Raw genomic sequence first — 15,450 nt, forward strand, 5'->3', positions numbered from 1 at the left:
TTATCCATTTAAAGTCTAGCCTTCATTACTATATGTATAACAGAAAACTTAACCTTTTATGTTATCCCTAAAAAGAAATAAACAGACTAGTTTACCCAAAAAATTTAAAATAAAAAACAAAGAAGGGTGAAAAGCCATGGCAATAAGCAGCTAAGTCCGTTGAATTCATGGCCTTGCTCTCTGCAAATGTATATGCAAAACAAAGAACAATTACTTTATCTGCCAAACACGTTATACCTCAAAACCTCTCACAAAGAGAAAGTTTTTTCAATCCCTATCACGTTTATTAACAAACCAAAGCATGCAAAAAGGAATAGTCTCTTTAACAAGAAAAAGGAAAAAAAAAAAGAAGAAAAGAAAAGAAAAGAAAGAAACAAGCTGAGGTGATCGACTTCTTGAAGGCAAACACTTTCAAGAATTTATGTCTGTGTGTGTCTATATATATACCTAGAGAGTTGGATTCAAGGACTTGTGTGTTATTGAAAATACTGTTTGGAAAGAGCGAAAGTTATTGAGAGAAAAGAAAAGAAAGGGAAAGCAGATATGGCGATGAGAGGAAGAAGGCCGAGTAGTTTCAGGACGCAGCCTGCTCTTCGTCCTGTGTATCTAGATTTCAAGCCTAAGTCAGACATGACAGAAAATCCCGAAGCTCACGTTCTGCATATTCAGCTTCCTGGTACATCTCTATATATTCCTTTCTTCTGTCTATCTTGATATTTCCTCTCCCAAGAATATCTTCTTAATTTGTCGGGTCTGGATCCTCCCTCATTCCATTTTTCCTTTTTTTCTTCTCATCCCATCTCCACTTTTAGATAACAAAATGAATGGTTCATATTTAATTGTTTTATGAGACAATTATTATCATAAGACAAAATGATAGAAAAATCTATTTAAATTACGTGAATAATATATTAGTCTTATAAAATGGCATAATTTTTTTGGAGTTTTAAGGAATGTTTTTATCATTAGAAAATTATAAGAAATGATACTTCTGCCCTTTTATTCATATTAAAAAAATGTATAACTTTTTATTCACAATTTTTTTCATATATTAATAATTTTTGTTTCTAAATTGTAACAATTTAATAGTTATTCATAATTTTTTATTTTCATGTCTTGATATGCATTAGGTGTTAAAAATTCGTAACTTTTTTATTCACAGCTTTTGTTCCTATATTAATAATTTTTATTTTTAAATTCACATTAATTCAATAATCATTCATAACTCCGCATTTGCAAGTTTTGATATATATTAGGTGTTGAAAATTTGTAATTTTTGTTCATATATTAACAATTTTTATTCTAAATTCACAATAATTCAATAGTCATTTGTAACTACACATATGCAGGTCCTGATGTGCATATCGGGTGTTGAAAATTCACAACTTTTCATTCAAAACTTTTTTTAAATATTAACAATTTTTATTTCTAAATTTGCAATAATTCAATAGTCATTTGCAACTTTAAGAATTTTTGTTTTATTTGAGGGTAATTTGGTTATTTTCTTTAATTCCCTAATGACAATAAAATTTCATGGGATTCCAAGGAAATTATGCTATTCGTTGGGACCAATCTATCATTTACATTATTTAAATTAATTTTTCTATCATTTTTTCTTATCATAATATCATACAAAAATAAATAAATTTAAATTGTTGAAATTTGACCCACACAGTCGTTATATACTGCTGTTAAAAAATTTTATAAATTAATTTTATTTTAGTTATGGACCGTGGCAAGTGAAATTTTAATAGTTTAAATTTATTTGTCTTTTTTTTATTATAATGTTTTTATAAAACAGTTCAGTATGAAACCATTCATTTTTTGTTTAAAAATGGAGATGAGATGAAGAAAAGAAAAGGAGAGAAAGGGATGAGAAGAGGATGTGCCAGTTGAAGGACTTTCTTAATGTGATTTCTTTTAGAGAATCATAGCAAAGTACCCAAGGATTAAATTAATAATACTTAGGTTTCTAATAAAATGTTTTAAAGAATTAGTTACAATTATCAATTCAAATAGTTGTACACAAGAATCATAGAAAATTATTATATTAATTTATTCTTCTAGGACTTAATTATCATTATCTTACATTTTTCTTTTATTTACAAGGCTTGAATCTTAGATTAATCAACATTATTTACAGAAAATCAAGTTAACTACCTTTTTTACCGATACAAATTTTAACCATCTTTTAGATTTTGTAAAAGATGTCTTTAACAAAGATAATAAGGTAAAATGATAACTTTATCCTTATAGTATAATATGCTCCCTTCGGTCAAATATAAGAACGTTAACCATAAAGTCTTACAAGAAAAAAAAAAAAGTTTAACTGAAGAGTCTACGTTCTTGTATTTGACGAAAGGGCAAATATTGTAACATTTTTAAATGTTAAAGAGCAAAATTGTATTAAAAAAAAGATTTAAGGTCTTAAATGCTCTTAGACACCCAATTACCCAAGTTAATATATTGTCTCCCTCCAGTCAAAAAAGTAAACAACTTTGAATAATAATCTACATTACCAATAAAATCCTTGTTTCCAAGGGAATATATACTACTTTCATCCTCAATTATAAAATATTTTTTTAAAATTCAACATTTTAAAATATAAGATAATTTAAGAATATTAAAGTTTTATTAAATAAACTTATTTCAATATTATCTCCTTTTTATTTAATTTTCATCCTTCTCTCTTTTTATTATATTAAATGAAGGGTCTCATAAAAAAAATATTAATAAATGGTATTTTTAAAATTTTATATTTTTATTTTGAAAAAAATAAAATTTTTAATTGTATTTAATAAATTTATTGATATAAAAAAAGTTCATAAATTTTTACATATAATAATCTAGATTAATAAATATAGGATAAAAAATAAAAAAATACTTTTAAAAATACTGAATTTTTTATATTTTAGATCAAGATTAATTAAAAAATATTTATACTTTATACCAGATGAAGTATTATATCATATGTGCATGCTTGTTTTTTCTACGGGAATCAGAATTCCTATCAAAGCCACATGGAATAGATGCTGATTCTTGGGATCCACAAAGAAGGAATTAAAATTATAGGAGATTCAAATCCGGCTATCCACTTATGTTTCTCCCATGCTTCTTTCTGAAGGCTTCACAAAGGAACGCATAAGGGTTCAATTTGATGACTCATCTAGAATGATGAAAGTTCAGGGGGAAAGACCTATTGAAGGTGGCAACAGAAGGAGCCGCTTCAGAGAAGCATACTCGGTTCCTCAAAATTGCATTACACACAAAATTCAGAGCAACTTTTTTCAGGGAATCCTCACCATTATAATGCCAAAGATGACCATTTCACAAGCAGAAGTGAAACCCACCCAAGAACAAGAAGCACCAGAAGGGCCCCAAAAAGCTGAACAAGTCATCATTCCTCCATCAAAATCTGCAACACAACAACAACAGAAACCAAGAGATAATGAGAAAACTGCTTCTTCATCATCAATCTCTGGTGCAGACTTGAAGGCACAGAAGAGTCAGGAAGAGACTCCTCAGAGACCTGTTGTTGATAGCCAGAAGACAGGGAAGGAATTAACTATGGCAATAGCAGCAGCAGCACCAGAAAAGAAACCAGATGGTATGACTCAAAAGATTCGAGAGGAAACTGAGACAAAACCCACTATAAAATTGGATGAAGGAAAAGTAGAAGATGAAAAGTTTCAAAAGGTTCAACGGGAAATTGAGCCAAAACCCAAATTAGTGATGTCTCCCAGAAATAATACAGCGGATGAAAAGCCTCAGAAGAAGGGTCAAGAGGACACTGAGCCAAAAGCCACATCAGAAATGGTTCCCGGAAAGCCATTGAATGAAAAACTAGAGACAAGTCAAGAGGGAACAAATCAAAGTGCCACATTAACATCAGTTTCTGGAAACCAATCAGGTAAGAAGACAGGGGAAAAGAAGGGTGAGGATACTGAGAAAGAAGGGATCTCAAACAAAGAAATTATAGAAGAAGGGAAGCCTTCTCAGTCAATAAAGGCTGGGAATGGTGCGAAGGAGAAGAGTATGGTGACAGAGAAAGAAATCAGAGAGAGAAGAGAGTTACCCAAAACAGATGGACCTGTTCCAAAAATTCCACAGGAGGAACGGAACCTCAATGATCATATGATTGATGCAATTGGGAAGGGAATCAAAGACGTTACCAGTTCTGCTTCCCAGGCTTTCACAAGAATTGCAGGAGGGAAATGGGATGATGAAGACAAGTCCTTACTTTTGAACATGGGTGCCTCAATTCTAGTGCTTGCAGCTGTGGGAATCTATGCACTTTATAGGTTCTCTTCATAGAGAACCTAGATCTAGTTCTATGCTCAAATGCTTATTCATAATACTGTGTTAACGCAAAAGCAACTCATCATCTACAGAACAACAATTGTCAATTATGTTCTAAGTCTTTAGCCTGAAATACAATATTCTACTAACAAATCCATAGCCCAAATTCATGGTAAGGCATAATGCTTCCATCCACAAAAGGATCTTCAAAAAACAGGGCCTATACATACAAATAAAGCACTTTGTTGATTAAAAACATTATTATAAATCGGAGGCATAATGCTTACTTGGCTATAATGTAGGAGAAAAAAAATTGTTTTCATTTTTATTTGGTTAAAGTATACATTTAGTCTTTTAACTTTACACAATATTTTACTTTAGTCCTTTAACTTTATAAAACATCATTTTAGTCGTTTGACCCTCACACTATTAGTTTTATTCCAACAAATTTTTACATTAAACTTTCAAATATTGACAAAATATTATCAAATGTTGACATATTGGGTTTAATTTTTTCAAAATAACAATGATTGACATAAAAAATAATCATTTGAAATTAAATATGTTAGAATTAAAGGACTAAAAAGATATTTACAAGATTAAATAACCAAATTGAAACCTTATATAAAGTTAAAGGACTAAAAGTATACTTCAGCCTGTTTATTTTTCTCTTGTTTGACCAACACCAAAAACACTCTTAAAAGACAGAATATATGCAAATTTATTTAATTATTTAATTACTTGACTGCAAATATATATAAATTTGACGACAAGCCATATTCTATTAGATGGGTTAGCTACATGGCTTTTTTATTATCAATATCTATATGAGTTTCAACAGAGTATTATGTTTCCTACCAAGAGCCTAATACAATCCTCCTCCTTTATCTAGGCTTAATTACAATAAATAATCAACTAGTTCGAAAAGAAGAAAAATATGCCAACCTCCTAAGCATATAGATGCACAGATTGGTACAGCTCAAAATTCAATATAGGAGACGACACCAGGCAATAGTTCAAAGCTATATAGATTGACAGATGAAAGTCCATGAGTGCGTGTTTCCTTTTTTAGTAGATATACAAACGCATAGCAAATTAGCTGTCCACAAAAGTAATGCCTCCAAGTGATGCTTTTATATGGCTGTACAAGCTAGAGACAAGAAACAGAATTTGATTCCTCCTGTATCAACTCAAACAGATATTCATTTTTTATAAAAAGAAAAAAATAATAAGAAATGCCATTTGTTTACTAGTCGTGCACGGAAGGCTCAAACTTTCTAAGACAAATGAAGCCAAGAGTAGCTATCAGAAACAAAGCACCTCCCTATTGGTATGCAAAGCACATAAAGCATTTTAGTTAGCTTTCAAATGCTACATAAGAATATGGCTCATTGATGTGCAAAACCTATGCAATGGACCCCAATTTCTTGAGATATTTAAAATCTTATGGTCCCCTACCCACTTTAATCTCGAATTTACTGCTCCAGTAATATGCAGACTCCCATACTGATCCATTCAAGATGTATTGGCTTTTCAAGAGGAACTTCACATTGATTTGGCTCGGTTACATAGCTTGGAGTATCCCTGTACAGAGCCAGACACAAAACAGAGCTTACATCATGGAACAACCGCTTGATTCAAACCAACCCAAATGCATGTTTTGCTGCATCAAGGGTATTAGAGAGAAGCATTGATATTGTTACTGGTCCCAAACCTCCGGGCACCGGAGTAAGGGCTGATGCCACCTTGATTGCCTCCTCATAGCAAACATCTCCTATGGTACGAAAGCCTTCTTTGTCAGGATTCTGCAAGTTATATTAAGTACATGAAATGAATAGAAAGCCAAGGAAATTTATCTTATCTCTTCGTAGCAAGATTCTCTTTTTTCTTTTCTTTTCTTTTTGTTTTTTGTTTTGGTCCCTTTTTGTGATAACCATTGGGTTTTTTAACATTACAAGTGAATCTAAATTGCTCAAATGTCGGGCCCCAAATGGAGGATAGCTCTCTCATTATACTTTTATCTTTCCTTTTTTTTTTTTTTTGCGCTAACCATAATATTTAAAGTTTAAATCCTACTTAAAGAAGCATCGTCTCTCTTACTCAACCCAAAAGCACGTATTTCCCTCTTATAATTCTTCATCTTTCTTCTCTTTTGAAAGCCAGCAAGCAGAATTTTGGTCATGTTTGGCAAGTGTACCAGTTTTATATAACCTGAGGCCCCTTCAAGGCCTACGACTAATGGAAGTTCTCTTAGTTAACCTGTTCTATTTCCAGGTCCTTTCATTTTTTTTTTTCTTTTTCATTATGCCCTACTCCATTTTAGTTTATAGGGATGCTACCTTTTGTAGAAGTTAGAGCATAGTCAACTATCATAGCAACTCGAGATGAATTTTACTAAGCGAGCACTCGGTCAAGGAAAGGAGGACAGAAATTCTGAAGTTTTATTAACTATCCCTCATTTGTAATAAGGAACACTGTAGTTATTAAAAAAAGTGCTCAAATAAATAGTCAAATTACACATAAATGTTAGACTTATCCTCATTGTACATTATAACCGTATCTGAAACAACAACAAGAACAATCACGACAGTAAAAGAAAATGAACATTTGTAAAACCTAACATTAAACTGTGAAATTATAAGAACACAATAGAGGTAGGCATAGCCTACTCTCATGAAATTAAAACTTATACAAACACTTCTATAATTAAAAAAAAAATCTCCAGAGGAAGTAAAAGTTATGGTGAAAGAGAGAAATTAGAATCCAAGGCTTCCTTTTGGCTGTAATTACTTCCATTTGCATCAATTTTCTGTTCTTTTTTTTTTTTCAAGACAAATTTGATAATTGATTGGAAATAGCCTTGCAATCTGACAGTTATAAAACTGAAATTGTTAATGCCTTTTTGCTCATTTAGCCTACCTGAAATGACAGAAAGTTTGTACCTTCACTTGATTTGTACCCATGTCAATCACAACTGCTCCTTGCTTTAACCAATTGCCACGAATTATATTGGGCATTCCAACATCTGCTACAACAATTTCAGCTTCAGAAGTTATCCGTTCTGGGTTCTCCGTGAATGCATGTATCATGCTTACTGTTGCATGGTGCCTCTACTTCAAAGACAATAAATTAGCAATGTGGCTACAGGAACATTATGCTCAGCAACAACATATGTACTCACCTGCAATAGCAACGAAGTGGGTAACCCAGCAATTTTACTTCTTCCAATTACAACTGCTCTTTTTCCACCAATTTCAACCCCATGTCTGAGCAACAACTCAATGCAGCCCTTGGAGGCACAAGGAATGAAGAATGGTTTTCTTCCCCTCATGGCAAGGTTTCCTATATTTAAGGGATGAAAGCCATCAACATCCTTTTCTGGACTCACAAAGTTGATAACATTTTCCTCGTCCAAATGCTGCATATTAATTTCAAATAACCAAGTCAATAATAATGACATCCACATTGAACCAAATAATCCCATCAATTGTTATTATCAGAATTTTCATACTCAAAATTCCTATGAGAGGCCAAAACAACTTATTCACAGTACTAGAACTGATTTAGATCAAGCGAAGCCTCCGAGTGCTCTGAATCAGGGCTGTAGATTAATAAGCACAGTAAATTCGTAAACAGTAAAAATGGAATTCAAATTACTTGAGGAAGAGGAAGTTGCACAATGATGCCATGTACAGCTGGGTCTTTGTTAAAACTGGCGACGACATCAAGCAGTTCTTTTTCTTCACAGTTTTCAGGCAACAGAGCCACCGATGTTGCAATGCCAACTTGCTCACAGGCTTTTAACTTAATGTGGATGAAGGTCTGAGAATCTCTTCTATCACCAACAAGAACCACAGCCAATTTAGGGGACTTCCCAATTATCCTTTTAATTCTGCCTATTTCTTCAGCCACCTTTTGTTTTACATCTTGGGCAACTGATTTACCTCCAAGAATTGCAGCATTAGACTTCGCCTCTTTTGCATTACAAAAAACAAAAAACAAAACCCATTAACAAAGGAGACCAAAGCAGAGCTCTAAAGAACACAAGAACCACGGCAATATGCTCATCCTTTTGCACGACAACTAACCCCAAAGAAACCGCCCCCCCCCCCCCCAAAAAAAATAACTTAAGTGACCAAAACAGAGGATTACATGACAGTAGCGCAGTAATTTGATAAGTGGATACCTACAAACTCATAGTTGGGTTTCTCTGAGAAATGGGTATCAGAAGAAGTGTTCTTTTTGGGAACCCAAATATCAGGAAGGTCGGGGCCAAGAAGAGCACACGAAGATGGAAGAGACCAAGAATGAAACAGTGATTTTCTCAGGATTCTACGCCAACCCAGAGCAGCCCCAGAAGAGGCACGGGCTAGCATATTTGATGCTTTCCTTCGATTATTATTACAGGAAAAGATTATCTCGGGAATTAGGAGGTTGGGAAAGAAAGCCAGCCACTGAAGTGAAGAGCGCAACGATGGCAAGGTGGGCTAGCTTATTTGATTAAGCTTGATCCTACTTATCCGCCTGCGTTTGATGGACCGTCCTGAAAAGATAATATGGTTGAGAATTTGGACTTCGGATCCGAGCGAGTCAAATGCACCTGTCATACCCCACCATTTCCATGTCAAGTGCACAAGTTGTCCAGCAAAAAGGTTCATTTGAGAGATTTTTATTGTTCACTGATTCAACACTAAATATTTGCACCTTTTCAAGGCAGTTTATATTGATTTTTCACTTGCAAGCAGAGCATTTAAAAATGCAACCATCGTTACACTGAGGCATTTGTTCAAAAGTTGGTAGTTAAAATCATAACCTAATCATAATCAAACTGATCATAGAGAGTGGATTACTTTATTAAACTTACCAAGATACTAACCATATACTGATACTAAATTTCCATACTATGTTTGTAAGGAATTAAAATGCCAGCATTTTTTTGTTTAAAAAACTAACAATATTAGAATTAAAAATTGAAAAATATCTTATAAAATAAAAGCATCAAGCTGAATCCTTTACAAAGTTAGGTGAATAAAGGCACGTTTTTTACCTAATAGTTTTAATAATAAAATAATATAAATTAATTTTATTTTTAAAATTTACTTATTATATTATGTGTACTATGTACATGTTTAATACAAAATATTACAGAAAATTGTATTTTTTTTTTGGGAAAACATATCCATAGATTTTTACAAATTTACTCCATTTTGAATTAGGTCCCTATTGTTTACTTTATTTTAATTGAGCTCTTATAGTTTGATTAATTAATTTTTTTTAATTCCCAAAGGTTAAAATCATTAAAATTTTCTTTTAAACAAACAAAATTAAGAACTTTTATATTTTTATTGAATGATTATATGATTTTAGAATTAATTACATAATTTTTATAACTCAAAATTTATATAATTAGTTTGTTTTCTAAATATTTTTCATACCTATAGAACTTTCATAAAAAATTAATAAACATCTAAATAGTAAATTAAATCAAATTTTATTTTTTTAATTTGGGCTAAAAATATTAAATTAAATTTTTTGTAAATTCCAATAGTATTTTTGTTTTGTGAAATTTAATAATTCATTATTAATTTTAACTTTAAGGGTTAACATATATAATAGATCAAAATATAAAATCTTGATTAAAACAAAATAAAATATAAGGACCTCATTTAAAATTGAGCAAAAATATAAGGACCTTCATATTAACTTTTTCTTACTTATTATGATTACAGTACTTTTTCTCAAAAGAGGATTGTTTTACTAATTTAAAAAGGACGGACTATAATAATAATTTAATTAAAATAATTAAATCAATTTTAATTGATTTTTATTTTATATTTTAATTAAAATAGTTATTGATTTTAATTCAAAAAATCTTTTTTATTTGAAAATAATTATTCGATTAAAAAACTTAAATATAATTAAATTTAAAACATTTTTAGGCTAACAAGATAAAAATCTTAAAATAAAAAATTACTCCCATTTACTGATAATAACAAAATAAACATATAAAAATCTTAAATGCATCAATATAATTTATACGGGCAACAAAATAAAAACTTAAAAAAAAACACCCCCAAACACACAGAGGCAGGGGAAGCAAAGGTGATAAGAAATATTTTAAGACTTATTTCATTTTGTTTGCAAAAAAAAACATGAAAATTAATTTTTTTATGTAAAAAATTGTTAAAAGTTAATTCCCAAAAGAAACCTTCCTGTAGTTTTTCTTATGAAGAAAACTAAAGAAGTTCAACTGTGCGAGCCAAACAAAGGAATTTTGCCTTTATTTCTGAAACAAGCTATCCTTCACATATCATTGAGGAAATAAACAAACTCATCGTTCGTTCGTTCATCAACTTCCTCACATACATTTGTGAATCAGCCAAAAAAGGGATAGTCTCATTGATAAGAAAACAAACAAACCCAGAAAGCTAAGAAGGCATCATCATGCATCCACTATAAATATTCAAAGTTCATGCCCTTGAATGCAATTCACATAAAGTTAATTGCCATATTTTTCTGATACAAGAGATCATCAAACAAGAAGAAATGTCTTCTACACAAATGGATGGTTCCAATGTCCAACAACAATATGAAGATTTCAAGCCACAAATGGAAACCCAAGAAACTGCTGACGCTCATCTTCTTCTTATTCATCTTCCTGGTGTGTATCATTTTATCTTACATGATTGGCAAAGATACCAATCATTTCATTTTATAACAAATATTCGTGCATGAAACTATGTCTTGCATTGGTGCTCATCATCTTATATGAGATTTGGACCAAACAAGCAAATTTTAATTTTTAATTTTGTTTATTTTATGTTCATTAAAATAAAAATTAAATTTATTTAATAAATTTGTTTATCATTTATCTAAACAATCTAAATTTAATTTGGATAGTACAAATATAATATTAAAATTTTTACAAATTAACTATCGAGGTTTATTATGAACGGTTCAAATTTAAAATTGTTAGCTTGTAATTGTTTTCAAAAAATATTTCTTTTGGGAAGTGCAGATTATCTTAATTTTTAATATTATATTTACCAAAATAAAAATTACCATTAATAAATTTATTATTAAATATGGATTGTTTAGAGTGCATCTACATAGTTGACTCTTAAAAATTATAAAAAAATTAATATTAAATTAAACCATTAGATTAAATCTATTATGTCCAGAATGGTAATAAATAGAATTATTAAAATTAAAATAAATTAAAAATTAAAAAATTTAATCTAAGAGCCTGTTTCGATAACCTCAAGAGCATATTCAAACTACATTTAAGATGTATTTTTATCAAATCTAACAAATAGTTATATTCTTAAGTGAACTTTTGTCAAATATAAATTAAAAATCAAACACACTAAATAATTTAGATCTTGTCAGAAATGATGAAGCTCATCGCTTAATGATCACCAAAGCCAGACTAGCAAGAAACCTACCATTCAAGTTTCTTGGAAAAATTAAAAGTATTGATTTAAAAGAAAATGTTGGAGAGCTCCTAAGCAAAATCTAAATATTTTTAAACATCTAGAAAATTTGTCTGTCTATTGATGGGACAAATTACTTGATTGAACTTAAGAAAAATAGCAATCAAATATCACTAGAGTAAATTTATATCAGTCAAAGATCTCTAATTGTCAAAATTTGAATATATAATTGTTAATTTGAGTTAATATTTTATCAACAAATATTTATTTGAGTTTTAAAAATGACTAATTTTAAATTAACAATAAGTTATTTGGATCTTTTTTCATCTAAATTTTGATAATAATTAGTATTTAAGTGATATAAATTTGTTTTAGCAGTCCTTCATTGCTATTTTCCCTTAAATTTACGTTATTGTTGTCTATATAGTTACTTCAAAAGATTAAAATAAGCATTTAAATTTTAGAAGTGGTGTATATTATTATAATAAAAATAGCAACAAATTGTCATTGCTTTTTAAAGTTACCTCCTATTAAACTTAATCTATTTTAATTATCTTTAATTTATTTCTTATATGATCTATATAAAATAATATGGACATTTGTGAAAATGAAAAATTTAATATTATTGACTCCTTTTATTGTAAAATATCATATATTTTAGACTAACACTAATTAATAAAAAAATGTCTTATATTTTAGATAGAATGCAATATAGGGCCCATTTGTTAAAGATTAAAAAACAAGTGATTTTTAAGTAGTTTAGAGATTTTATAAAAAGAGATTTATTTTATAGCAATTTTATAAAAAAAATAGACATTATTTTATATTTGATTATAATAAAAAAATTGATTATTTTTATATTTTATGATACCTTCCTTGATTTTTTATAAAAATAATTTATTATTATATTATTTTAAAATTTTATGATATCTTCACATATCTCATCTCTTTAAAACATTCTCTTTCATTTACCACATTAGATTATTTTTAAAAGCTACTCAAAGTAATTTCTTAAAATAATCAGATATCTACTTTTTTTTTTTAGATTCTAATTATTTTTAAAAGTTTAAACTAACAACATAACAACTCATAAAATAATTTTTTTCAAAAAATAAGTGATTTTTTTATGAAATATGTTAAAATATAGTTGTTCATAAATTATAAATTATAAATAATTTAACTTGTTGACAATAACCCGTCGTTTTGCCCAAAAAAAAAAAAAAAAGAACCCATCATTCAAGTTTCTTCTGGGAGAATTGATTTTTTTTTTTAAAAAAAGGAGAAATAATATGAGAAATCTAAGTATTTCTGTTTGGAAATGAGAGAGAGAGAACTAAGGAAACATTTTCAATGCTCAACAGGGTGGTCATCAACACGATAAAATTTAGATCATTCCGGTTGAATTATTTGGATGATTCGGATTTAAAATTTAAAATTTATTTTTTATTTTATATTTATTAAAATAAAAAAATTCTAAAAAATTAATTTTAATAAATTTGTTTATTATCAACAGGACAACCTAGATGTAATTTAGATTATTCAAATATAATATTAAATTTTTTTATAGTTTTATAAATTGATTACCCAAATTTATTTTAGACGGTCTAGATCTCATTAGAATGATGGTGTTTATCCTCCAATGAGCATTGAAGTTGGTTAGTTGGACCTGAGAGAGAAGAGGTTTGGTGGGTTTTTTATTTACAAACCAATATTAAAAACATTTTGGCTACTATATTTTTACACCATTAGACCCTTTTTTATTGTTAAAAAAAGGACATTATCCAGTAACTATATATGGAAAAGAGATATAATTAGACATAATTTTAATTAACTGAGGCAACTTTTAATTAAATTAACAATTTTTTTTGCACACAAACTACCAATAAATAATTTTTTCCTGCAGGTTTTACTAGACAAGAAGTTGGTGCAAACTATGAAGCAGCTTATAGGAGAATTAGGGTTTTTGGTGAAAAATACTTGAAAATAATAAGCGTCAACGCTTCAGTGTAGAGTATATAGTTCCAGAAACTTGTGATGGTGATAGCCTTGAGGGAAAATTTGAAGACGGCGCAAAAATTACCATTACAATGCCAAAGAAACCTATTTCAATTATTGCCCCTAAAGGACCAGAACCAATTGAAGAACAAGAAGAATCCAAACAGGTCACTACTTCAAAATCTGCTTCTGAAGTTGAATCAGAAATGGATGAGAGTCAAAGAGAATTTGATGAGAAAAAAGATGAAAAAACACCAACCCCACCACCAGAAGAAGCCACTGAAGAATCTAAAATGCCCCAAAAAGATTCACAAGATGATCAAAAACATCTTGAGGATGATCAGAGGAAAGAGAGTGCTGCAAGAGAAGATTCCTCAATCACAGAAAAAATCAAAGGTGATGTTAAGTTTTTACATTTAGTGTGGTTGAAAATTGTCTATATCATTTAGTTAGACATATAAGTTATACACACACCTAATTTAGGTTCTTTTTATTTTTTTCTTCTTACCTGGCTTTATACTTTTCAAGTCTCAAAGAGGTTTACCCTTTATTTTTATAAATCACTTAGATACTATACCAAGACTTTATCGATCTTTTTTATAAGTCACATATTAAAATTTTTTTTTATTTACTCTTTACATGAGTCACTTGTTCTTGCTTTTTTAACATTTGATGCATAATTTCAAAAATACCTTCCAGTAAATTCTAAACAGAAGAGCAATATTTTAATTTTCAAAAAAATTCTTCCCACATATCAAATCAATCTTTTTTAAATATAAAAATAAAATTAAAAATGATTTATTTTTAAGATAATTTTATTATTCTAACTCACTTTAGTTTTGGTGAGTTAGTTATAAGTGACTTGTAAAAAAAATCAAGAAGTGTATGTTTGTTGATTTTTTATTTTATTAAAATAGCTTAAGTCATTTGATTAAATATATCTTGAGTTTTATATATTTTTAATCTACTTTCTAATTATTAGGTAATGAAAAGCATGAGGAAAACCAAAAGACTTATGATGCAGGAAAAGAATCTGAGAAGAAGGATCATTATTTGGCAAGACAGAAAAGCAAGGAAGAAAAGGAAGAACAAGCCAGGGTTGCTGATAAAAGTTCCGGCTTTAAAAAGCAAGAGAAGAGGGAAGAGAAGGGAGAATTTCAGAATGATCAGTATTTGGCAAGAGAAAAAAGTAAGAAAGAAGAAAGAGAAGAATCTGCCATGGTTATTGCTAAAGAAAGCTCAGCCTTAAAAACCCTAGGGAAGAATTCAGAGGAAGAAGTTCGTCAGAAGGATCAGAGAAGAAAAGAATCTATAACAGAGAAGAAGGAAAAGAATAAAGAAATGGATGTTCCAACAAGTAAAGTCAACAATGGAAATACAGTAAATAATGAATCATCAATAGGGAAAGGAATCAGGGATATGGCCAACTCAGCTTCTCAAGCTGCAACAAGATTGAAAAACAAGTTCAGTGAAGAAGATAAACAAAAGCTCTTATGTGCAGGTGCAGCAATTCTGGTGGTGGTGGTAGGCATTTATGCTTCCTTCAAGCTCCGTTCCATGACAAGACAATAGATAAAATTACTTGCTATAAATTTCCTCTTTGATATGGTTCTGTACCAAAGTTTCATTATATTTCAACATATTGTAATTGTAATATAAACATGCCGACTTAAGTTAGAGTTTTATGTATTTTCTAGCACAGAACATGGTATTTATGAAAGTA

General features: G+C 29.6%; 2 protein-coding genes across 8 annotated transcripts; one reads left to right on the forward strand and one right to left on the reverse strand.

The window, feature by feature from the left end:
- Positions 1–3,045: 3,045 nt before the first annotated feature.
- Positions 3,046–8,818, reverse strand: LOC129315894 (bifunctional protein FolD 1, mitochondrial-like). 6 transcript variants are annotated; one of them, XM_054960044.1, is made up of 7 exons: positions 8,486–8,818; positions 7,957–8,273; positions 7,481–7,717; positions 7,242–7,409; positions 6,003–6,104; positions 5,245–5,269; positions 3,046–3,415 (listed from the first exon to the last, which is right to left on the reverse strand). In XM_054960044.1, exons 1-7 carry the CDS (start codon positions 8,673–8,675, stop codon positions 3,288–3,290), a joined length of 1,167 nt encoding a protein of 388 aa, XP_054816019.1. In that variant the 5' UTR covers positions 8,676–8,818; the 3' UTR covers positions 3,046–3,287. The 6 variants fall into 6 exon arrangements, 4 of the variants coding, with proteins under 4 accessions (XP_054816019.1, XP_054816020.1, XP_054816021.1 ...); XR_008594632.1 differs by having other exon boundaries at positions 3,304–3,415; positions 7,219–7,409; XM_054960045.1 differs by lacking the exon at positions 3,046–3,415 and adding an exon at positions 4,329–4,519.
- A 1,999-nt stretch (positions 8,819–10,817) lies between these two features.
- LOC129315896 (uncharacterized) lies at positions 10,818–15,431 on the forward strand. 2 transcript variants are annotated; one of them, XM_054960048.1, is made up of 3 exons: positions 10,818–10,960; positions 13,636–14,123; positions 14,710–15,431. In XM_054960048.1, exons 2-3 carry the CDS (start codon positions 13,820–13,822, stop codon positions 15,297–15,299), a joined length of 894 nt encoding a protein of 297 aa, XP_054816023.1. In that variant the 5' UTR covers positions 10,818–10,960; positions 13,636–13,819; the 3' UTR covers positions 15,300–15,431. The 2 variants fall into 2 exon arrangements, with proteins under 2 accessions (XP_054816023.1, XP_054816024.1); XM_054960049.1 differs by having other exon boundaries at positions 14,752–15,431.
- Positions 15,432–15,450: the final 19 nt, after the last annotated feature.

The sequence above is a fragment of the Prosopis cineraria genome, unplaced genomic scaffold, assembly GCF_029017545.1.
Source record: "Prosopis cineraria cultivar Desert tree isolate PC_DT_omini unplaced genomic scaffold, ASM2901754v1 PC7, whole genome shotgun sequence".
NCBI lineage: Eukaryota > Viridiplantae > Streptophyta > Magnoliopsida > Fabales > Fabaceae > Prosopis > Prosopis cineraria.